This window comes from Meriones unguiculatus, chromosome 14 (genome assembly GCF_030254825.1).
Source record: "Meriones unguiculatus strain TT.TT164.6M chromosome 14, Bangor_MerUng_6.1, whole genome shotgun sequence".
NCBI lineage: Eukaryota > Metazoa > Chordata > Mammalia > Rodentia > Muridae > Meriones > Meriones unguiculatus.
In genome coordinates this window covers 5,748,364-5,773,244 of record NC_083361.1, presented here as the reverse complement: position 1 = coordinate 5,773,244, position 24,881 = coordinate 5,748,364, and the positions used below count along the sequence as shown (strand labels likewise).

Here is a 24,881-nt window from a genome sequence, read left to right as displayed (position 1 = left end):
GGTTTCCTGAATGGAGACAGGAGGGCCAGGGAGGGCTTGGCTCCCCCCCCCCAGTCTGTTGAACTCAGTCGAGAAGATGAGTGTAGTTTTTGTTGTTGTTTGTTTGTTTGTTTTCTTTAGAACTGTCAAATGCCCCCTAAATGTAAAAAGTCGGTATTAAACAAGAGAGGCGAGTTCTCTCTCACCCCCTTTTTTTGTTTGTTTTGAAAATCTTTGAAAAGAAGGAGGAGGAGAAGGAGGAAGAGGAGAAGGAGGAAGAGGAGAAGGAGGAGGAGGAGGAAAGCAGACTCACTGTGGCCCCAGCTGCCCTGGGACCTGCTAATAGTCTAGGGGCTGGAGAGATGACACAGCAGTTAGGAGCATGTACTGTTCTTGCGAGGTCTGGAGTCCCAGCTTTTAGGAACAAGCCCCTCTCAGCCACCTCTGACTCCAGCCCCACGAGGTCTGGCACCATCTTCCTTGAAACTCCAAGAGAGCAAAGCGGAGGGAGAAGCCAATGCGGGGGCCGGAGTGCAAAAGTAGAAAGTTGGGGCCCCGATGCGAGTAAATTAGCTTGTGTGCTCACACAGGCTGGAGGGATGAGGGAGGCCAGGACGCTGGTTCGAGCTGTTGGACTGTGCGCTGCCGTCGGAAATAAGTCTCAGTGGATCTGTGGGCATCGCCGACCGCTCCTCGCGACCACCGAGGGACGGCTGCGTCCTTAGTCCCACTGGCCCCTGCCCTGCACCCGTGGCATTCTGGACTAGTTCTGTTCTCACTTGTGGCCAAGCGTAACTCTGAACAACAAACCATCTTCCTCGCTGTCCCAAAGCAAAAATAAAAACAAAGGTCAGCGCAGGCGTGCCTTTGAGGGTTCCTGGAGGTCACTTGCTTCTCCTTCCGCTTTCTGGCCCCAGGTAGGAAGCAAGTGTCCGCTCCTGCCGTGACACCCTGCCTGAGGCCCACAGAGGGGCAGCCAAGCACCCAAAGGAGCCCCTCAAAGCATAAGCTCAACATTCCCTCCCTCCCTTTAGCTGTTTTCAGGGGTATTTTGTTACAGTGGCAAAAGTGACTAACGCATAGCATTCCCGGTTGCCCTGACTGGCTCCGGGTACCTGCTCGTTGGTGGACACAGTTCTCCAGAAGGTCCTAGAACTCGGAGATAAGAAGCAGAGCGATTACAACTTTAGTGTAGGAGCCAGCATGGTGCTTGCACACACCTTTAGTCCCAGCGCTTTGCAGGCAGAGGCAGGTGGGTCTCTGAGTTCCAAGCCGGCTTGGTCTTCAGAGGAAGTTACAGGTCTACACAGAGAAACCTTGTCTCGAAAAACAAACCAACCAGACAAACACCCAAAACAACAACAAAAACCTTAGCATGCATCAGGGGGACTTTATGCAAGCCCTATCCAAACGTAGTGCTGAGCCTCTTGGAACATCCCATTCAGCAGATAGGCTTAACATGCGAATTTTTGGTTTTGAGACAAGGTCTCGCTGCGTAGCCCTGGCTGGCCTGGAACTTGCTAAGTAGACCAGGCTGGTTTTGAACTGACGCTGATCCTCCCGACTGTGGAGATAAAAGGCGTGCACCCCCATGTCTGGCTTGCTTATCTTGTTTTGTTTTGTGAGATTTACTCTTATTTGTATTCCCGTGTGTGTTTCTGAGGAGATGGCACACGTGCCGCCGTCAGAGAACAGAGGGTGGCAGTGGACCCTCTGGAGCGGGAGTTACCGGAGGTTGTGTGCTGGGAGCTGCACTGGAACGTGTGCGGGCGTCACATGCTCTACAGCACTACATGCTCACACACACGCTCGCACACTCACACATACACTTACACACACACTCACACACACACTCACACACACACTCACACACACACACACACTCACACACACGCTCACACACACTCACACACACACTCACACACACACACACACGCTCACACACACTCACACATACGCTCATACACACACACTCACATACGCTCATACACACATGCTCATACACACACACACACTCACACACACACACTCACACATACGCTCATACACACACACACTCACACACACTCACACACACACTCACACATACACTCACACACCCACACACACTCACACACACGCTCATACACACACACATACACTCACTCACGCACCCACACACACTCACACACACACACTCACACACTCACACATACGCTCATACACACACACACTCACACACACTCACACACACACTCACACACACACACGCTCACACACTCACACATACGCTCATACACACACACACTCACACACACTCACACACACTCACACATACGCTCATACACACATGCTCAGACACACACACACACACACACTCACACATACGCTCATACACACACTCACACACACACACACACACTCACACATACACTCACGCACACACACACACTCACACTCACACATACACTCACACATACACTCACACACATACACATACACTCACTCACACACCCACACTCACACTCACACACACACACACTCACACACACACACCTCCATCCCTTGCCTCCCCTTTTGAGACAGGGTCTCTGGTGGCCAAGGCTGGACTACTTAGGAGAGGATGTCTTGGACTTCTGACCCTCCCTCCCGTCTGGGCCTGGAATTACAGACGTGTGGCGTTAGACCCAGCAAACACTGGGTCTGCTGCATGCCGGGCAAGCGCTCTACCAATGAACTATGATCCCAGACCCTGAACTTGCTCTGGGACAAAGCGCTGCTGCTGCTGACCCAAGTGCTCACTGTGATGACCCCTGACATGAACCAGCCAGTCCTGACCAAGGACAAGGGGAGTCTGGGCTGGCCAAGCCCCAGGCCCTGGCCCAGGACAGCGCCGAGGGATGAAATGACTATCAGCACCATGTTATCTGGACACTTTCTCTTGCTTGCATGCTGTTTCGGATAAAACTGGGCTTACGAGCAAAAATCGTTAGACTACACCAAACATCCGTGTTCACTCCCGTTTATAAGCTGGCGTCTTAAACCCCGGCCTCTCAGAATGTGACCTTGGTTGGAGATGGGGGTCTTCTCTGAGGGGCTGGGGGAGTAAGACAGGGTCTGATGTACCTAAGGACGACCTTGATCTGATCCTCCTGCCTCCGTCTCCCAAGTGCTGGGATTACAGCTGTGTGCCGCCACTCCTGGCTTTGGTGGTAGATCCTGCGGGTGACGGTTAGGGTGAATTCATTATGGCGGGGCCTAATCCAATATGGCTGATGTCTTGGCAAAAGGGGGGGGGAGGATCCAGACAAAGATAAATCCAGACAGACCCGCTGTGCAAAAATAAAAACCTCCAAGTCCAGGGCTGAGAGGGGCTGGGGGAGGGGCTGCAGCAGCTCCTCTTTCTCGAAGCTCAGAAGGAAGTAACCCTGCTAGCAGCTTGATTCTGAAATTGAAGTCGAAGCCTGGAAGGATGTGATGTAATACCTCCTGATTAGGAAGTTTGGCCTCAGCCCCAGCCCCAGACACTGAACACCTTCTTTTTTGTTGTTGTTTTGTATTGTTTTTGTTTGTTTGTTTGTTTTCAAAGAGGGTTTCTCTGTGTAGCCTTTGAGTCACTTTGTAGACCAGGCTAGCCTCAGACTCACAGAGATCCGCCTGCCTCTGCCTTCCAGAGTGCTGGGACGGCAGGCATGTGCCACTGCCACCTGGCTAAATACCTGCTTTCTTGAAGGCATCAGCTGACCTGTGTGACAGGTAGCTGCCCCCTTACCAGCTCCCCTCGGGTCTCATTCCATCTGATCCACTCTTAGCTGCGGCTCCTCCCAAGGCCCTGGCTCAGCAACAGACCCCCACTGGGACTCACCTGCCCCAGGCGCACTACCCTCTCTGCACCGGAACCCCAACTCTGGGATACCGGTGTGGTTGGACACCTGTGGCACAGGGCACCTCAGAACCTCATATCCACCCTCAGCGTCCAGGCACCGGGTCTCTCTCCTCTCCGGAACCCAGGCTTTGGAGCCCCACCCCACTCTCAATGGACTATTGTCTCAGACTGGGAAAGGCACGGGCAGAGTCTGACGTCATGAAGCCTGAGGTGGGGGTGTCGTCCCCCCACCCCCAGCCCCAGTCCTCCTGACTCCCGATGGGCTCCCGGGTCTACGGGATTTCCCTGCCCTCACTCCTGGAAGAAAGGACTCCTCCCCCTGCCCCCCACTCTGGCCTTAGCAGGACAGTGAAACTGCTCCTGTGTCACGCCACCTCCAGCACCCTGCCCACCTTGCAAAGCTCATGCCTGACTCAGGACCATCATGGACTATACACCCAGAGGGTCCTCACCCTGCTCAGAGAGCCAGCATGGCCCTATGTGCGCAAAAGCCTTGTTTTAAAGATGCCAAATAAATACATAAGGCAGGCCTCTAGGGGAAGCCTGCTTTCTTAGAGCGTCAAGCAAGGTGAGAAGGCAGGGAGCAGACAGAATCCCCCAGGGCCAGGTGGCCAGCTTCGGTCACTTTGAGTTAACCTCCAACCCCAAGACACGGTTTTCGGACTCACTTTGTAGCTCAGGCTGACCTCGAACTCACAGCAACCTGCCCGAGTGCTCCCTGAGTGCTGGGATCAAAGGTGAGCGCCACCGCGCCCAGCCATGTTGACTTTGTAAAAGAAAGGACAGTTTTTAAGTGGAGGGGCAGGAGTCAGCCGAGGTGGCACACAGCTCACCCTGGAGACTTAGCCATATTGTCGTCAAAGCTAGCCTGGGCTACATAGTGAGCTGGAGGTCAACCCACACTCTATATTGAGGCAGCCTCAAAGAACAGATTAAAAGGTGTGGGGTGGGGGAGTGGTGGTGCCTGTCTTAAATCCCAGCACTCGGGAGGCAGAGGCAGGTGGATCTCTGTGAGTTCCAGGCCAGCCTGGTCTATGAAGGGAGATCGGGACAGCCAAGGCTACACAGAGAAACCCTGTCTCAAAACAAACAAACAGAGAAACCCTGTCTCAAACAAACAAAACAGAAAGAGAGAGAGGGAGGGAGGGAGGGGAAAAGGGAGGGAGAAATGGGCCAGCAAGATTGTTCAGTGGGTGATGGTACTTGATGCCAAGCTGAGGACCTGAGTTGGATCCTTGGGACCTACAAGATGAAAGGAGAGAAGTGATTCCTCCGACCTCCACAAGCAGCTGAGGTACATTTACAAACCCACACATATGCAGTAGATAAATAGATAGATGATAGATAGATAGATAGATAGATAAATAGATCATAGATTGATAGATAGATCATAGATTGATAGATATATAGATAGATAGATAAATAGATCATAGATTGATAGATAGATCATAGATGATAGATAGATAGATAGATAGATAGATAGATAGATAGATAGATAGATGGATGGATGGATGGATGGATAGATAGATAGATAGATAGATAGATAGATAGATAGAATAGGAGCTGGAGAGCTGGCTCAGTAAGAGTACTTCTAGAAGACCTAGGTTCAGGTCCCAGGACCCTCATGGTGGCCCACAACCATCTGCATCTCCAGATGCAGGGGGATCCAGTGCCCTCATCTGACCTCTATGAGCATCAGGCACGCAAGTGGTGCACAGACAAACATGCAGGCAAATGTCCATACACATAACATGACTAAATCTGAAATAAGTAAATCAGTAAGCGTGATGGTTAAGAGGGGGAGCTGCTGCTCCAGAGTCAAGTGCCGTGCTTCTGGGGTGCAGGACAGGATCAGGCAGGATGGGGTGGGAATGGCTTTCCAGGAACAGGCGTAAGAATAACATCTCCGAGTCCCACGATGTCACGGGGCGTTAGAGGGGTATCTGCTAAGCACCTCCCCTCGGTTTAACAGGTGGAGATGGAACACACACTGAGGCCTTGTCCTCACCAAGGGAAGGCCATGATCTCAAGGAGACAACGGCTGAGGTCATCTCAGAGTGTCAAGGAGAGGAAGCATGCGGAGGTGACTGTCAACGTGGCGGGGGTGACACTGGAGCCAAAGGAGGAGAAGGTGTGTTTCCTCCTGGCAACCAGACTCTTCTGGCCTCTTGGGACCAAGGTCACACAGGTGCCACCAGATCCTCAACAGGTTTCACCTTTCAGCCTGGAACTTTCAGAAAGATGAGGCCACACCTACCTCCCCAACCCCCGAAGTAGGGTGTCTATTAGCAGAGGAAGGGGAGGAGCGAGGCAGACCCCCGGCTTCTCTAGGAAGGAGCTAGTAGGACCCAGGAGTCAGGCTGCCCAGTCCCAGTCCTGTGGTGACAAGGGCCCCTTTGTGCCCCCCTCCCCCGGGGGCAGGGAGGAGCTGGGCCCTGGAGGCAGGCGGCCCCTGGCACCCAGGGGGAGAGGAGGGGCTGGCAAGTGGGGGCCTAGACCCTGGGAGGCCAAAGGACTGTAAGCCGGGGCCAAGGGAGCAGAGGGTGAGGAAGCCAGAGCACCCAAGTAAGTACTGAGGCAGAGAGGGCTGCGGCGAAGGAGGGGCAAGACACCGCCGGGGGTTCTGCCCTGGGAGCCCAGGGCGTGTGCAAGGCTGGGGTGCCAAGAAGCAGGGGAGGGTCCCTCGCTCCCAGGGGCAGGCAGGGCGTTGCTTTGGACCGGACCTTGGTGGAGACAGCGGTGGGGCTTTGAGAAGAAACGCCAAGGGAACTTCCCTCGTGGACACACCTCACGATGGTGGCGGCTTTGGCCATGCCAGCTCCCCTGGGGTTCCCAAAACTGGGGGGAGACGGGACGGTGATCTGCACTGGAGAAGAAGGAGGGTGCCGAGGGGCTGTCGGACACTTGAATCCACCATGCCGATGTGGGTGAGGCCGGCAGGCCGTGAGCACCTGGGTGCACGGTGAGGGTGAGAGTGTGTGTCTGTGTGTCTGCCCGCCCCTGTAGGCGTCTGTATTAGTGGTCCTCAACTCTTTTTCATTAGACTCTGGAGGGTGCTTTCTCCCAACCCCTCCCCTCCCTCGGATTTGTTTCTGTTTGCTGAAATAGTGCCACTCACAGCCCAGGCTAACCTCCAGCTTGCTAACGGTAGCCAAGGCTGGTTTTGAACTCTAGATCCTCCGGCCTCCCTTCCCAAGGGTGGCAGGTGTGCTGTCATCATGCCTGGCTTCCCCAACGGAAGCTTAACGCTACAGATGTGGGATCCATCCATTTTGCAAATGTTAGCACTGTGATTTAGAGAGCTTTCAGCTTGGGCCCACACCCCAAGACCAGAATTCACCGCGGCAGAGAACAGTGTCCGTGGCTGTATCTCCCATCCGTGTGTGCTGAATTGTTGGCCTCACCTCTGGGTAGTCCTGTTCCCTCCAGTCACAGGTGCAGGGCCACCGCTGCCCTGTGCCCGCAGAGCTGTCTGGGTGGGGCTCTCCGTGGTGTGCGCAGATCCTTGTGACCTGAGATCGTGACGGTCAGAGTCACGACTGCCTGGGTGTGCGTGTCCACGCCTGAGTGCGGTGTGCCTCTCTGTAGACGCGGGCCTCGGCGTAGGGGTGCATCCTAGAGACTCTGCCCGTCTCCCTGGTGTGAGTCTGTTCTTGCTGGCTGTCACATTTCCTACTAGCATTCGCATGTTTCTGGGCTCGCGGCTGCATCTGTGGGAAGAGGGTAGCCAAGGCCGGGAAAAGCAGCTACTTCAAAATCCTGGCTTTGGTCCCGGGCGACCCACAGAGCAGCAGCGGGGGCCAAGGGGCCATCTCCTCCGGCTCTTCCTGGCCCCTTGCAGAGCCCAAGTCAGGAGTGACCAAGTTCTCACTCACACTCCACCTACCCCAGGAGGTCCCTGGGATGGGACACCCACACCCCCGGGGGAACAGCGCTCTTTTGTATTGGTTCCTGGCCTCTGGTGAGGGTGGGGACACCCGGGGCCTGCTTCGGGTGGGAGAGGGCGGCAGGAATTCACACGGCATGCTGGGAATGCTGATGTTGTGAAACCCGGTCATTGATGGGACCGGGTCCCTGCCTGCCACCTCCAGGCCTCATCTGCTCCTTCGCCCCACTCACCACTCGCTGCTCCCCTCATCCCAAAGCCACCACTCCCTTCCCTCCCCACGGTTCTCCCACACCCCAGCTCTTGGCGGGAGGGGGCAGGGAGGTTGTTGTGGTACAGTGTCTTTGGAGCTACGTGGGAGCATCCTGGGTATCCATGGGGACCAGAGAGCTCATGGATAGTCTTCCAACATGGACGCCGCCCATAGTGCACACGGATTGTGTGTTGTGGGTGCTCGGGCCTTCACCACGGAACTCCTGTCTGGCTTGTGTTCTAGGTTGACTGGCCATCTTCAAGTGGAATCAGGAGATAGTCCCAACTCAGGGAGACCGAGGTAAAAGGTAAGCCACCAGTGTTTTCTTCATCCTGATAACCCACTTCTTACCGCAGGAGGAGCGTTGGCTCCAACTTTGCCCAGCCGTCTCTGAGGGGCGGAGACGCAGGGACGTGGTCAGATCATTACTAACCAGCCTCTGCCATGCAGAGACGGCGCAGCTTGGCTGCTGCGTCTGCAGACCCGCCGTGTAACCTTAGGCAAGCCACGCACCCCTCTGGACTTTAGATGCAAGCGGTAATCACACCTACAGAGTTGTAACCCCAGGGCCCACTTAAGCTACGAGAAGGACAGACAGGAGACCAACAGAGCGCCAAAGGATCTGGCTGCCGACGGCAGAACAGTTGCTCCTTTTATTCCAGAGACAGCCGCGGCTAAGGGCCGGGGAGGGTCTCTGGCTTCCGTGATGAGGTGTCTGTGCCCCCTGCTTGAGCTGGGTGACTTTGGGAAGCTTGCTTGACTCCCCCGGAGGACTGGTTTCAAGCCTGGGAGCCGCGCCTGGCTTGCGGCACCCAGCTCTGACTAGCAGAATGAGTCACTGGCTCATAACTGGCGTTCATAACTGGCAGCAGCGGCTAACCTTGGCACAGTGCCCTCTCCCCCGACCCCACTGTGGCCTTTTCAAAACTTGTTCTTGTCCCTCTCCAGCCGTAGCTCACTTACTTGCTGGACAAGATGATATTCCTCACCACGCTGCCTCTGTTTTGGATAATGATCTCAGGTAATGGCTGTGGAGAGGAGTTCCAGCCCCAGTCCCAGCCCGCTGGCCCGCGATGGGACCTGTTGGAGATAATGGGGTGGGCTCTGTCTCTCAGCTTCTGTGCTCCTGCCCACCCATAGCTTCTCGAGGAGGCCACTGGGGTGCCTGGATGCCCTCGTCCATCTCAGCCTTCGAGGGGACCTGCGTCTCCATCCCCTGCCGTTTCGACTTCCCCGATGAGCTCAGACCGGCTGTGGTGCATGGCGTCTGGTATTTCAACAGTCCCTACCCCAAGAACTACCCACCTGTGGTCTTCAAGTCCCGCACACAAGTGGTCCACGAGAGCTTCCAGGGCCGCAGCCGCCTGCTGGGGGACCTGGGCCTCCGCAACTGCACCTTGCTTCTCAGCACGCTGAGCCCCGAGCTGGGAGGCAAATACTATTTCCGAGGGGACCTGGGCGGCTACAACCAGTACACCTTCTCAGAGCACAGCGTCCTGGACATCATCAGTGAGTCGGTCCCCGGGGGCTGCAGCGATGCTGGGAGGGAGGGGAGGGGACCTGGGGTCAGGGGTGAGGCTTCTAGAGGCCCGCTTTATTGTGTGACTTTGGGCGCCGTGAGTACGTTCTCTGGCCCTTGGTGATGTGGAGCTGAGAACCGCACACCCAGCCAGCGGGTGAATGGTTTTAAGGCCGGGGGTTGCCCACGGTACCAGCTCGAAGCTCTGGCTGGTAGACGCAGGACCCCTGGTTTCAGGCACACCGTTTGCCATGGAAGCCGGCACCGGTATAATGGCAGGGTCCTTGCACTTGCCTTGTGCAGTTCTGGTCCTCACACGGCAGGGAGACTGGGGCTGGGAAGGATGGGGGGACTACAAAATGGCTCGGTGGATGATGGTGCGTGCCCCAAGTCTGACAATCCAGATTCGATACCCGGAACTCACGTGGTAGACACGGGGGAAGGAGGGAACGCACTCCCACAAGCTGCTCTCTGACCATCCCAAGACATGTACACGCTCACATGTATCTGTATTCACACATACACACGTGCACATGTGCGCGCGCACACACACACACACACACACACACACACACAAATGTAAAAAAAAAAACAAAGAAAGAAAAACAGGAAGAAAGAAAGACAAAAGGACAGAAAGAAAGAAGAGAGAGGGAGAGAGAGAGAGAGCTAAGCCTGATGGTTTAGGCCTTATTCCCAGCTACTTGGGAGGTTGAAGCAAGACGCCCACAAGCCTGTCTGGGACACGGAGTGAGTTCAAGGCCGGCTTTAACAACTTAACGGGACCCTCAGAATAAAAGGTAAAAAGAGGAATGAGGATGAGGCTCGGTGGCAGTGTCGACTCCATGTGTGAGGTCCAAGGGTTGATCCTCACAACTGGGGGAGGAAGGGAGAAGAGAAAGAGGAGAAGAAAAGGAAAAAAAAAAAATGCATGTAGCTATAGCCAAGTTTAGCAATTAAAATAGAGGCAGGCCCCTGCCTGGCTTCAGGGACTCCCGCTGCCTAATTCTGAGTGGCATCCCTAATTAGGTCGTAGGGTAAGCGATCTTGGGCTAAGTCCCCCGGCAGCATTTGGTCTGTAGGAGTAGCCAGACTACAGCTCTGACGTCAAAAGAGGCCACGTCACATTCCACACGTGACGTACACCAGACTAGGCATGTACCACGCACGCAAACCACACACGCAGCCCCCCACCTTGTGATATACCTGTCTTACTGTGGGAAACACGGTGGCCAAAAGCCCCCTGGGAGGACAGGGCGTTAGTTAGCGCTCAGGTCACCGTCCACCGTGAGGGAAGCCACCGCAGCGACTCAAGGCCGGAACCTGGAGCCTGCGACCAAGCTGAGAGCGCAGAGCGATGCTACTTGCTGGCTTGCTCACATTCCGGGACTTTTCCTATACCTTCCAGGGCCACTTGCCCGAAGAGGGTACCGCCCGCGGCGGCTAAATCCTCCTACATCAACCACCAATCAAGAAAGCACTCCACAGGCTTCCGGGCAGGCTGCTGTGACAGGCATTTTCTCCATCCACACACACCTCTCCCTGTCAGCCGTCCCTTCTCCCCAACCCAGCGGCTCCCCAAGAAGGGAGCATATACAGGGGCCAGAGAGCAATCTAGCGAAACAGAATTCACACCTGCCACAGAAGCAGGGGCCGAGGTCTGGAGCCCAGTTTCGGGCTGCCGCAGCGGCGGCCCCAGAGTCTGTTTGCAAAGTCCAGTCCCGTTGTCACTTTGTTCGAGCATCCTGACAGGCTCTGCGGGGGGCTTGGGGCGGGGTGGCGGAGGTGGAGGCGGTGGCGGAGGCGTGACCAACACCAGGAAGGGGCGGGTAAGGTCCCAGGAGCGGCACAGGGGGGTGTGACCGCAGACTGTCTCCAGAACTCTCCCTTTTCCCTCCCTCATCCGCAGACACCCCCAACATCGTGCTGCCCCCGGAAGTGGTGGCGGGAAGGGAAGTGGAGGTCAGTTGCATGGTTCCGGACAACTGCCCGGAGCTGCGCCCGGAGCTGAGCTGGCTGGGCTACGAGGGGCTGGGGGAGCCCACGGTGCTGGGTCGGCTGCGTGAGGATGAAGGCACCTGGGTGCAGGTGTCGCTGCTGCACTTCGTGCCCACCAGAGAGGCCAACGGCCACCGTCTGGGCTGCCAGGCCGCTTTCCCCAACACCACCTTGCAGTTCGAGGGTTACGCCAGTCTAGACGTCAAGTGTGAGCCTGGGTGCGGGTTGGGGCAGGGGCGGGGCCTGGAAGAGACGGGGCCGGGTAGGGAGGCTGTGGGCGGGGCTCGGGTGGGAAGGGACTGGGGGCGGGGCCTTGTTGGTGGGCGGTGCAATGGGCTGGGGCCTGTCTGGTGGATGGTACCTGGAGGATAGGGTTTGGGGTGGGGCCTAGGCTGGGTGAGCGTGCTGGGTGCAAGAGGGGCAGGGGTTGGGTTAGGGTAGGTCTTGGAGGAGTAGGACCCGGAGAGGGGACCTGGGGATGGGGCCTGGGCTTCCTGAGCCGGCCTGGATCTGACGCACCCATCACACAGTCCGCTGACCCTCCGCCTTGTCCTGGGCCTCAGACCCCCCAGTGATTGTGGAGATGAATTCCTCCGTGGAGGCCATTGAGGGCTCCCACGTCAGCCTGCTCTGTGGGGCTGACAGCAACCCGCCTCCGCTGCTGACCTGGATGCGGGACGGGATGGTGCTGCGAGAGGCCGTGGCTGAGAGCCTGTACCTGGACCTGGAGGAGGTGACCCCCGCGGAGGACGGCGTCTACGCTTGCCTGGCAGAGAACGTCTACGGCCAGGACAACCGCACGGTGGAGCTGAGCGTCATGTGTGAGTCCCCACGCGGCGCGTCCACGCACACTTTGGGGATTGACTGGCATTTTTAAAATAAGGACAGTTGTAGCTCAAGATTTTTACGTGTGTGCGTGTGTGTGATATGCCAGGGCGCTGTGTGGAGGTCACAGGGCAGCTTGTGGGGTTCAGACCTGGCCTTCCGCCATCTGGGCCCCGGGGCCTCAGCTCAGCTCATCAGGCTCGACAGCAAGCAAAGGGAGGGCTGAGGAGAACCCATTGCGTGGACCCGTTTGTAACAGGAGACGGATGCTGTCAGGCTGGGACACTGAGCTGAGAATCAAGCACAGGCCATTCATGCCATTCGTTCATTCATTCGCAAATATGTATCGAGGCACAGTGCCCAGGACCGCGGATAATAAAGACAGTCACAGCCGGTGCTCACTCAGCACTTCCTGACGGCCTCACACACGAGCTCGCGGCCCTGGCATCCCCTACGCCTCCTGCTCAGATCCCGAAGCCTTCCCTCACCATCCTCCCTAGAACCAGGACCACCTGACCACCTGATTCCTCCTCCCTTTTGACTTTTTTTTTTTTCCATCGCAACAAATCCCCTGGCTGAAAATGTATTTTATTTCCTTACGTAGCATCTTTCTGTAAGGGCCTTGCTCAGCTAGAGCAGTTCCTGGGTCTTGTCCCGTGTTGGATGCCCTACGAGGCTGGAATTGTTAAGCCCATTTTCAAGATGGGAAAAGTGAGTCCCGGCGTTAAGACACAGGGTCTGCGGAGCTGGGGAGGGGTAGGCAGCGCCAGAAGACAAGCTCCCAGACCACACACGTGATGCCAAATTCAGGAGGCTAAGGCAGGAGGATTACCACGCGTTCAAGGCCAGTCTGGACTGTATAGTGAAATAATAGACCAGCGAGGGCTACATGGCAAGAGCCTGTCTCAAGAGCAAATGAACAAATAAACAAACAGTATCAAAAAAGAAAAAAGAAAAAAAAAAAGTCAGGCTCTCTGCCTAGAGAATAACAATTCCTGTAACAGGAGCCAGGACCGGATGGGGTGTCAGACGGGGTGTCGGGGTCACGGTTGGGAGTTGGCCGGCAGATGGAGCAGTTCCCTCAGGGTCTGATAATTTCTTCCTCCCCCAGACGCACCTTGGAAGCCCACAGTGAACGGGACGGTGGTGGCCGTGGAGGGGGAGACGGTGTCCATCCTCTGCTCCACGCAGAGCAACCCGGACCCCATCCTCACCATCTTCAAGGAGAAGCAGATCCTGGCCACCGTCATCTACGAGAGCCAGCTGCAGCTGGAGCTCCCTGCAGTGACACCGGAGGATGACGGGGAGTACTGGTGTGTGGCGGAGAACCAGTACGGCCAGAGAGCCACCGCCTTCAACCTGTCTGTGGAGTGTGAGTCCCCCCTTCCGCTGTCACCCTGTGGTGCTCATGAGTCCTCGGGGCCAGCTTTGCCCGTCCCGGACATCGGATAAGGATGGGGGACAGCAGGGAAGCTGAGCCCACCCTAAGGAAATGAAACTCCTGTTTGAGATCACTGGGGGTGGGAGGAGCTTTCGACCAAGGGGATTCGGGATTCTGCGGGATTCTGCGGTTGCTGCCCCTCTAGGGATTAAGATGCTGACTCTGGTGTTTGTCCCTTGGAGAGCACTGCCAGGTACCAGCATTGTTGGATGTGCTATGTGCAGGGAGCCATTTCATCTTCATGACAACAAATGCCCTCTCTACAGAGAAGGAAACTGAGGCCCAGAGAGATTAGGATGCTTGCCCAAGGTCACACACTAATAGCAGATTTTGAGAATCAATCTCAGGCAATCTGGCTCTACTCTGCACTGCCTAGAGTTGACTACCCTGAGCTCATACATTGAGCTGTTGTGCTGTGCTCTTGAGAGGTGGGGGCTGGGACCAAGGAGATGCCAAGCTTATTAGCAGACACGGCACAGTCAGAGGAAGGACACATGTATAAGCTGACATCTTGGAAGTGAAGGTAGTTATGATACTGCTAACAAGCCCTTGGCCTGACCTCTCTGTGGGCAGCTCCCTCCACTGCACCCAGCCCTGCTCCTGGGTTCACTAGCAGTCAAGTCCCAGTTTTCACTCCTCTTCCTTAAGCTTTCCAAGAATTTCCAAATAAAGAATGCCATCTCCTTGTTTCCAGTTCCCCGGGCTTCCTCCTCAGCTTGGCCAGGCCTTTAGCACTGACCTCTAAACTGCACCTTTTACAGTGCTAAGGAAGGAACCCAGGGCTTTATGGACGTCAGGCAGCTCCCCTACCACTGAGCCCCACCTCAGCCCCTCACTGGGGGATTCTAGGCAGGGGCTCTACCACTGAGCCACACCCCAGCCCCTCACTGGGGGATTCTAGGCAGGGGTTCTATCACTGAGCCACACCCCAGCCCCTCACTGGGGGACTCTAGACAGGGGCTCTACCACTGAGCCACACCCCAGCCCCTCACTGGGGGATTCTAGGCAGGGGCTCTACCACTGAGCCACACCTCAGCCCCTCACTGGGGGATTCTAGGCAGGGGCTCTACCACTGAGCCACACCCCAGCCCCTCACTGGGGGATTCTAGGCAGGGGCTCTACCACTGAGCCGCACACTGAGTCCCAGCTCCTTTCCTGCAAAAGGAGATGACCAAAACACCTCACAAGTAAGATGACTGTAAGGATGAAAGGAACGTGTCCTATGCATGCTTAACCATCGCCTTGTCCCATTGGCATTTCCTTGGGACTCAAGTGAGTTGGCCAAAGCTTCTTCTTCTGTAATGCACACATAAGTACTTGGCTGGGATGCTAAGCATTTCATCCATACACATCCACATGCCTGTGTAGCCTCTTGTGAGCTAACAGCACCTCCCTTCTCCAGGACTAGAAGGTAGCACAGCTGGTAGAGTGCTTACCCAGCTTGTATGGAGCCCCAGGTTCCATCTGCACAGTTCTCCGTAAGCCCAGAGTGTAGCGCCTCCCTCCCCTAAATTCCAGCAGTCAGGCGGTGCAGGAAGAAGAATCAGAAGATACCGTTGGTCCCTAGGGAGCCCAAGGCCAGCATGGGTGTCTTAATTGTCTTTGGTGTTGGTGATACGTTGTTCAAACTCCTGTGAAAGCGACTTAGGGGAGACACGTTCACTTAGCTCATGTTCCCAGGCTGCAGCCCGTCATGGCGGGGACGTGATGTTGACAGGAACTTGAAGGAGTTGGCCACATCACAGCCACAGTCAAGCGCAGAGAGCGATGAGTTAATGCCAAGCTCCCATTTCCCTGTCTCTCCTTTTCATCAGCATGGGGGGGCCACACCCCATGAACCAGTGCCATTCGAATCCAGGGTGGGCCTTTCCTCCTCTCTTAATTAAGAACGGTCAATCTCTCACAGGCATGGCCACAGGCCAGGCTAACCTAGATAGTCCCTCACTAAGGGACTGCCTCCCTTCCCACGAGACTCTACAGTGTTGAGGATACCCAGGACTCTGACTCGAAACCAAACCCAAACCGCAAGTGCCCCCTCCACCTCTGGGTGCCCATTCGAAGGCTCACTGGCCACACTCAGCCAGTAGATGGCAGAGTTGGGATGCCAAATCCAGGCACCCCCAAACTCCCCGTTCTTTGAATCATGTCAAAGGGCTGTATAGTTCTTCTGAAACCCGGAGGATGCCGAAAGGATACTGATGACACACACAGGCAGGGTACCAGTACTCTGGCGTCTGGAGTGGATGCTTGTCACCAGCGTGTTGGCTGTGATGTCCTGAATGGGAGTGTTTCAGAAATGTTCTGGGGTTCTCTTTTACTTCAGATTTGGTGTTACTCACTTCCCCTGGGCTGAGCTGATCACTCCCCACCACGGAGAGCAGAATGTACACGGGGCTGTCACCTCACAGGCTTAGAGCTGTGCACTGAGGTGCCAGCTGGAATGATCTATCAGCCCCTGGGAACTTCTGTCCGTCACTGTTACTGGGACATTTCTCTGGGCTTGAGAATGAGTGGAGCCAGGAAGCTGATGTCTGTGTGCGTGGATTTGGGTCAGAATTACTCAGTACCAACACTTAGTCTAGAACCAGCAGAGAGGTGTCGGATAGCTTAAGGCGGATAAAGAACATAGTTTTAAAAGCATAAATTAGGGGCCGGGGAGGGGGCTCAGTGTGCCTCCTGTATAAGTGTGAGGACCTGAGTTCAAATTACATACACCCATGTTAAAAGAAAGAAAGTGGGGGGAAAAAAGGATCGGGCCTGTAATCCCAGCACTGGGGAGGTAGAGGCAGGGAGATCTCTGTGAGTTCAAGGCCAGCCTGGTCTACAAAGTGAGTTCCAGGACAGTCAAGTCTGTACAGAGAAATTCTGTCTGGAAATACAAAGAGAGAGAGACAGAGCAGACAGACAGACAGGAAAGCTGTGAGTGATGATGGCATGCACCTGTAATCCTAGTATGAGGCAGGAAGATTCCAGGAACTTGCTGGCCAGCCAGTAGGTGAGCTCCAGTATTAGAGAGAAACACTGTCTCAAAAATTAAGTGTAATGCGATAGAGAAAGACACTCAATGTCACTCTCTGGCATTAACATGCACATACATATACACACACACAACTGCACATATATGCACAATTCTCTCACACACACACACACCATTTAGTTGGGTGTCATCCAGCACTTAGGAGACAGAAAAGCACAGAGTTCCAGGCTACTCCGAGTTACATAACAAGATTCATGTCTCAGAAACAAACAAGCAGAAAGCACTGCTCAGTGTTCTAATATAACTTCTATTCTGAAAAGAAAGAAAGAAAGAAAGAAAGAAAGAGAAAGAAGGAAAGAAAGGAAGGAAGGAAGGAAGGAAGGAAGGAAGGAAGGAAGGAAGGAAGGAAGAAAGAAAGAAAGATTCCATGTGTAATCAAAGCTATGGAAGCAAGGCTTGGGTGGAGGGAGCTGTTGGTGGTAATGAAGAAATGGGTCAAGATTCAAGGACTCGGGGCTGGAGAGATGGCTCAGAGGTTAGGAGCACTGGCTGTTCCTCCAAAGGTCCTGAGTTCAATTCCCAGCACCCACATGGTGGCTCATAACCATCTGTAGGGAGATCTTGTGCCTTCTTCTGGCCTGCAGGCAGACATGCAGGCAGAACACTGTATACATAATAAATAAATAAATCTTTAAAAAAAAAGATTCAAAGGGTCTCCAGGTGAGGAAGTGAGTTGGGGGCCATCGTCAGGGCCTGGGGAGAAGGAAGGAATCTGCCAAAGGAGGCTGTAGTTTGGATGGGTCAAAGGGCCAAAGGCCATAGGTCCCTTTTGGAAAACATCCTAGCCATGATCAGAGGCCATGGCAAAAGTTAGAGACGATGCAGATGGGAAACCACAGCTGTTTTGTCCCACATCGAGGCCAGAGTCACCTCAAGAGCAGACGCAGGAGAATATCTCACAAGGAGCATCCCTAGTCCCTGGGCTAATATGGCTGAGATTCCAAAGAAAAAAGGATCCTTGGGGCCAGGCAGTGGTGGCACACGCTTTTAGTCCCAGCACTGGGAGGCAGAGGGAGTGGATCTCTGTGAGTTCGAGGCCAGCCTGGTCTACAGAGTGAGTTCCAGGACAGTCAGGGCTACACAGAGAAACCCTGTCTTGAAAACCCAAAGTGGAGTGGAGTGGTGAGAAAGACAGACAGACAGACAGGAAGGAAGGAAGGGTTCAGTGGCCTGTGTTGGCTGTCACAATGGCCCATTGTTAGACCTTGTATACAGGGGGGACTGTGATGCCCTCCTCAGGTACAGAGGGGGAAACCAGGGTCTTTTTGAGGTCCCGCCATTTCGAACTCAAGTCTTATCTCTCTCTTGAATCTCCCCATGACTGTCAGCAAGCAGAGGGCCCCTGGTGCTGTGTAAGAGTGTAAGGATGTTGGTTTAGGCTGGTGGGTTTGTTTGAGACAGGGACTCACTATGTAGCCCTGGCTGGCCCGGAACTCTCTGAGTAGACCAGGCTGGCGTTAGACTCACAGATATCCACCTGCCTCTGCCTCACCAGTATCGGGGTTCCATGTGCTCGCATACCCAGTGCTGGCTAGAGTATTTCGGTGTTGGGGTGATCTAACCGCCTTAACCAGGGCCTGTGAAGGCCCACGCTGCTTCGGGCTGTGTTCAGTCTGAAGGGATACCACGCCGTGGGCATGGTTGCAGAGGAGTTGGGAATTCCATGTTTCCGCGGGGACCTACACAGAGCTTGCTCACCCGTTTGCCCTTGCTCCTACCAAGGGGTCCCGCAGGCCCAACCTCACCCTTAGCTTTGGTTTTGCTCTTGCAGTTGCGCCCATAATCCTGCTGGAGTCACACTGTGCGGCAGCCAGAGACACGGTCCAGTGCCTGTGCGTGGTAAAATCCAACCCGGAGCCCTCTGTGGCCTTTGAGCTGCCTTCCCGCAACGTGACGGTGAACGAAACAGAGAGGGAGTTCGTGTACTCAGAGCGCAGCGGCCTCCTGCTGACCAGCATCCTCACACTCCGGGGTCAGGCCCAGGCCCCGCCCCGGGTCATCTGTACCACCAGGAACCTCTATGGCACCCAGAGCCTCGAGCTGCCCTTCCAGGGAGCACGTGAGTGATGTGACCTGGGGGCGGGAGCCACGGGAAGGAGAGGAGCCCTCTTGGAGCCTCCCCACCCCTACTCCTGCTGATCAAGCCACTGAGCATGGCGGAGGGGCTGGGGTGTGGCTCAGTGGTGGAGCCCCTGCCTAGAACCCCCCAGTGAGGGCCTGGGGTGTGGCTCAGTGGTGGAGCCCCTGCCTAGAACCCCCCAGTGAGGGCCTGGGGTGTGGCTCAGTGGTGGAGCCCCTGCCTAGAACCCCCCAGTGAGGGGCTGGGGCGTGGCTCACTGGTAGAGCCCCTGCCTAGAATCCCCCATTGAGGGGCTGGGCTGTGGCTCAGTGGTAGAGCCCCTGCCTAGAACCCCCCAGTGAGGGATTGGGGTGTGGCTCAGTGGTAGAGCCCCTGCCTAGAATCCCCCAGTGAGGGGGCTGGGGTGTGGCTCAGTGTAGAGCCCCTGCCTAGAGTCCCCCAGTGAGGGACTGGGGTGTGGCTCAGTGGTAGAGCAACTGCCTAGAATCCCCCATTGAGGGGCTAGGGGTGTGGCTCAGTGGTAGAGCCCCTGCCTAGAATCCCCCAGTGAGGGGCTGAGGCACAGGGGTCAAGCATTTACTTAGTATTTGGGAGGCCATGGGTTCAAATTCCAGTACTTAAAAAAGAGAAGAGAGAGAGAAAACAAAGCAAAACAAAACAACAACCCTCACTTTGTAACTGTTGAGCAGAGGCTGCCCAAACATTTGGACTCTGCTTCCTGGGGTGTCCTGAAAACCCAGGCATCCTCATGCCTGCCGGTAGCCCTGAGGCTACTCCTGACCCTTCTCTGTCCCTAGACCGACTGATGTGGGCCAAAATCGGGCCTGTGGGGGCTGTGGTCGCCTTTGCCATCCTGATTGCTATTGTATGCTACATCACCCAGACAAGACGAAAGTGAGTGCCTGCCAGGCTGCCCTGGGGACGGGCAGTCTCCACGCGGTGTGGTAGGACACTGTGGGAGGCCGGGGTGGGCAGGCGGGGGTAGTTCTGTGTGTGCTGGGAGGGCGGACGCCGCTGCGCCGAGCTTCCACCTCCTGGCCCTGCTCGAAGCTCCCTAACCTGTCAGCAAGTGCGGGAACCCTGGAAGCGGGGAAGGGAGGAAACCGGTAGGGTGTGGGGACAGGGTGACCCCTGGGGAAGGCTGTCCCCCGTGAAACTGATGTTCCTGCAGGAAAAACGTCACGGAGAGCCCCAGCTTCTCGGCGGGAGGCAACCCTCACGTCCTGTACAGCCCCGAATTCCGGATCTCTGGGGCACCTGATAAGTACGAGGTGAGGGCCACACCACTGTGGCTCCCAGTGAGGGAGGGAATGACCCAGTGGCGCGGTGGCTGAGGGGCGGGGGAGGGGCGGGAAGGGCCTGCGAGGCCAGGGCGGAAGGGAGGCCAGCCTCACGGGCGGGGCGTTGTGGAGGGCTGGACCGGGCCCCTCGCTGGAACCGTGCAGGAGGGTTGAGGGGGTGGGGCCTGGGCAGCCCCGCCCTCCCCGCCTGTGCCCGTGACTGCGTTTCCTTCTTCAATAGTCCAGAGAGGTCTCTACCCGGGAAAGTCACTGAGAGCCCCAGGAGGTAGGTTCCGGGGGCCTCAGTGTGCAGCCTCCTGGCCCTCGCTGGGCCTCGGGGTTGTTGTGCATGTGTGTGTGTCCCAGCCAGGCGTCTGTGGCACTGCGGTTAACCCCAGCCTTGCTCAGCAGCCTTGTCTATTCTGTCCTCTCGCTGATCCCTTGTTCCTGTCTGCGGCCACTGCCCCATCGTGCGTCCAGATGCTGGTGGGGTGGGGACAGGAGTAGAGAGCTGGGGAAGTGGGGTGTCACTACCAGGACCCCCTCAACCGAGGAGATAAAGAGAGAAAGGTTTAACGTTCCAGAAGGGGCGGTCCAGCCACGATTTACTCTAGAGGAGTGTTCCGGGTTAAACCGTGCACCCTTAAGGTTAATGTCTCCAAGCGGGCATCTCGGAGCCTGGGATTCCTCGGCAAATGTCAAGGTTAGCAACGAGAAGATAGGGGTGTTCGTGATGTCAGCATTGCAAAGCCCCCCGCCCCGAGTGGCACTCCGTGGCTGCGGAGCGGCCCCGAGCTGGTGCTTCCCCCCTCCCCCCAGGAAAAGGTGCCAGCACCCCAGGCTTTGCGTGGGAAAAGTGAGAGAGGAGCCGGCTGACGGGCTGTCTTCTCTCCGTAGAGCGAGAGGCGCCTGGGATCTGGGAGGAGGCTGCTGGGCCTTCGGGGGGAACCCCCAGAACTGGACCTCAGTTATTCCCACTCAGACCTGGGGAAACAGCCCACCAAGGACAGCTACACCCTGACGGAGGAGCTGGCTGAGTACGCAGAAATCCGGGTCAAGTGAGGAGGAAGCTGAGGGCTGGCCCTGTGGCTCACGCCCCGCCCCTTCGGGACCCTCGCCGGCCCCCACTGGCTGTGGGCTCCCTTCCTCCTGGAAATGGTAGGGGTGGGGGCGGGAAGGGGCAGGGCAGGAGATAGTGAGGCTGTGGGGGCCTCTCCCTCCTTCCCGGCCGCTCCTTTCTGCCAGCACCCCGTGCCCACGTCACAGCTCCCCTCTACCCTCCTTTTAACCTGTCTAGAGGGGTGCTCTGTCTGTCCATGTTATTTATTGCTATCCCTGTCCTGGTCTCCTGTCCCCCTACCTGGCCCTGGGATCTGTACAAAAGGGACACGAAATAAATGTCCCAATGCCAAATACCAGTGTGCATTTGTAACTTTTCTCATTGCTGCAACAAAATCCTGAGCAAAAATCAACTTCGGTAATTACTTTTCTGTAATTTTCAGTGGGAACATCCCACAAGCATAAGCAACTTAGGGGGAAAAAAAGGCTTTTTTTTTAAATTTGTTTGTTCTTAAAGACTTGTTTATTTCGTCTTATCTGCATGTGTGTTTTGCATGTATGCATGCATATAAATATATGGTGTCTGGGGCCTGCAGAGCCGGAAGAGACTGCCAGATCTCCCAGAACTGGAGCTACAGACAGTTGTGGGCTGCGATGTAGGTGCTGGGGATGGAACCAGTGTCCTCTGGAAGCAGGGAGTGCTTTAACCGCGGAGCCATCTCTCTAGACCAGAAAGGGATTATTTTGGCTTCTGGTTCCAGCATATCTGGTTTCACCCTGATAGGAAAGAGCCTTTGGGGAAATTCTTTCATTCAAACCTCCCCAGCAACTTGAGGGGAAGGAGGTGTATTTCGGCTCATGGTTTGAGGGTCCAGCCCACCATGGCAGGGAGGGCATGGCAGTGGAGTCTGAGACAGCTGCTCACATGGCAGAAAGCACCGAGGGATGACACCACTCACCGCCAGGCTCCCTTTTATTTAGTCCAGGACCACAGCCCACAGGGCGAGGCTGTCACATTCAGAGCTCTTCCCACCCCAGGCAAACCCGCTGGAAACGCCTCCGTAGCTCAGTGTGTCTCCTAGGTGCCTCTAAGTCTAGTCAAGTTGACACTGAAGATTAACCATCACAGGGAGTCGGACATCTCGTCTCTGGAATGATCTCAGAGCTTTTCCTCTACCTTTGCCGGGCCCTGTGTTGGGGCAAGATCCTGAGCTGATGCTTGGCAAGCTCCAGACTTGTCCTGGTCTGCTGCCCAGGCATCATCCAAGGATCCTCGTTTTTGCTTCAGCTACAGTCAGGTCACCTGGCAGTGCTTCCTCAGACTCACCAAACAGGAAAGAATCTGGCCCCTCTGAAGAATGCAGATTCTCTGTAAGCTTCAGTCCCCACCATTCCCATGTTGTTGGCATATGGCTGCCTTTGCTCCCTCCCCTCCCTTACCTTGTGGCCCTTGTAGATAAAGTGGAAGCCATAGATGTTATACTTATATAAAAATGATGCCATGCACACACAGATCTTATATGAGAGAATTTATTCAGGGGAAAGGAAGCAGAAGAAAGTTAGGGCTTGTGTGAGCCATGAGGGCAGAGAGACAGAGAACAGATGGGGGGTGGGGAGTGGGGATGGGGTGCCCCAACAGAGAAACAAAAGCAGGGAGAGCAAGAGAGGAGAGCAAAAGAGAGAGAGAGAGAGAAAGAGAGAGAGAGAAGAGGCAGGGTTCCTTTTATTCCAGGCCCCTGGGTGACCAATGATGACATCAATGGTGCCTAAGCAACCTAGGAGTGGGCTCATGCACCAAGATTTGTGAACTAACAATAGATCCAGCTGTTGTGGTGGTCTCTCCTCCTGGCCTTAAGCTCCCAGAATAATGACTCACGAGATGCAAAATATATTTGCAGATACCTAGGCCATATAGCTAGGCTCTTCCCTGCCTTGCTCATAACTTAAAACAACACATTTATACTAATTTACATTCTTCCATGTGGCTGGTTACCTCTGCTCAGGTTCCGTGCATCTGTCCTCCTCACATCTTCCTCGGTAAATCCCCCACATCTGGCTCTATCCCAGAATCCTTTCTGCCTGCTGGATGTCCCACCTTCTAGTCTACCCTTTCCTATAGGCCATAGGTTTGGGTTTGTTTGTTTGTTTGTTTGTTTTCCTTTATTGACAGGTGTTGCATCCATATAATACACAAGATGCTCTCTCTGCATCTAGCGTCTCATAGGTGTATGTTGGCTGCACTTCAGACTTCCAGCTTTCCAAACAAATATTAGGCTCCAGCTGTAGACTGAACTCCTCCAGGAAGATGAGGCTGTTCGGAAAAGGGACACGTCTCCCTGAGAAAAGGGCCATGAAGGTGTTGTGTAACTCCAACGGGGAGATGTGCACCAACATCCATTCACCCTGGAGAGGGCACCCAGAACAGACCGGAGAAATGGCTGGACCCCAGCTCAGTGAATCAAGGAACTGCTTGTGGTTAGTTAGGGAAGCACGGGCAACTCACTCTGCATCACGGAAGAGCCCCTCCCAGCCTGTGTGATGGCCCACGGGGCCCTGTGCTGGATCGCCCCGAAGATCTGCCACGTGGCTGGCCAGAGCGTCCTCTCCCCAACAGCTGTTATGCTTTATAACCTTGTGGAGGGGCCTTGTGAATGAAGCCAGCAGCATGGGGACCTGGGAACTTATTAGACAGGCAATCCCCCACCCCCACCCCCACCCCCGCAGGACGGGAATGTGGCCGTTGTGTGCAGAAGCTGATGGTCCCTGACGTTTGAGAAGCGGGAGTTGTCGGAGCCAGCGAGGTTTACGTGGCCTTTCTAAATCCCGTCCTTTGCTGGTACCTGTAGAGTCCAGTTCTGAGCCACAAGCTCTGTTTCTAAAGCCGCTCCCGCTCTGTTACTGCTGTGCCACCTGCCATTTTGGTCTGAACCACCAACAATGCACAGGGTCTTTCCCCATCCAAGACAGCTTGACAGTCTTGCAGGAAGGCCAAATCGCACCTTTTCAAGCCTGCACCTACGGAGATGTGTGGGGCTGTGAGAGCACAGGACAGAAGCGAGACTTGGGCTTTAGGGGTCAGGGGCCCTGCAGGAGAGCTCCTACTGGGTCAAGACCCTCCACTGCCAGCAGGGGCACAGCTTACAAAATCCCAGGGATAAACTGGGCGTGGTGGCCTGTACCTGTAATCCCAGCAGCCGAGGCAGGTGGATCACCACGAGCTTGTGGCTAACCTCAAACTGCACAGTGAGTTTGAGGCCAGCTGGACTATCTAGCAAGATCCTCCCTCCACCCTGGCACCAGGAGCTAAAACAAGGGCAGTGCAGCAGAATGAAGCTGAAGAGAAATCTGTGTCTTTTGAGACAGCTGGGATGGAAGTTTGGTCCAATTCCCACAAGCACACCACGCGATGGTGGGCACACGCCCTGACACACCTTACCAGCAGAGCCTGGCTCCAGCTGGTCTGGCCTTGTAGGACAGCATCCTGAGGACTTTGCCCTTGGGAGAAGAGCAATGTCAATGAACAGGGTGGGGGAGATAACCTCCACCTGACTGAAGTACAGTCTAGACTGATGCCTCTCCACCTCCCTAATGCTGTGACCCTTTAGTACAGTTCCCTGTGTGTAAAATGAATAGTAAGGGGCTTTTCTATGCCTGTTATAGCT

The 24,881-nt window shown here is 55.5% G+C and overlaps 1 protein-coding gene across 3 annotated transcripts; it reads left to right on the top strand.

The window, feature by feature from the left end:
* Positions 1-6,268: 6,268 nt before the first annotated feature.
* Positions 6,269-21,573, top strand: Mag (myelin associated glycoprotein). 3 transcript variants are annotated; one of them, XM_021641412.2, is made up of 12 exons: positions 6,269-6,409; positions 8,227-8,290; positions 8,932-9,004; positions 9,124-9,492; positions 11,409-11,705; positions 12,061-12,318; positions 13,434-13,694; positions 18,572-18,859; positions 19,678-19,774; positions 20,052-20,151; positions 20,402-20,446; positions 21,058-21,194. In XM_021641412.2, exons 3-11 carry the CDS (start codon positions 8,959-8,961, stop codon positions 20,432-20,434), a joined length of 1,749 nt encoding a protein of 582 aa, XP_021497087.1. In that variant the 5' UTR covers positions 6,269-6,409; positions 8,227-8,290; positions 8,932-8,958; the 3' UTR covers positions 20,435-20,446; positions 21,058-21,194. The 3 variants fall into 3 exon arrangements, with proteins under 3 accessions (XP_021497087.1, XP_021497082.1, XP_060222667.1); XM_021641407.2 differs by lacking the exon at positions 20,402-20,446 and having other exon boundaries at positions 21,058-21,573; XM_060366684.1 differs by lacking the exons at positions 6,269-6,409; positions 20,402-20,446 and adding an exon at positions 6,456-6,806 and having other exon boundaries at positions 21,058-21,573.
* The last annotated feature ends 3,308 nt before the right edge of the window (positions 21,574-24,881 follow it).

Coding starts and splice junctions, on each gene's coding strand:
- Mag (XM_021641407.2), top strand. CDS start 8,959: ATGATATTCCTCACCACGCTGCCTCTGTTTTGGATAATGATCTCAG. Junction 9,005..9,123: donor GTTTTGGATAATGATCTCAG/GTAATGGCTGTG, acceptor GCCCACCCATAG/CTTCTCGAGGAGGCCACTGG. Junction 18,860..19,677: donor GCTGCCCTTCCAGGGAGCAC/GTGAGTGATGTG, acceptor CTCTGTCCCTAG/ACCGACTGATGTGGGCCAAA.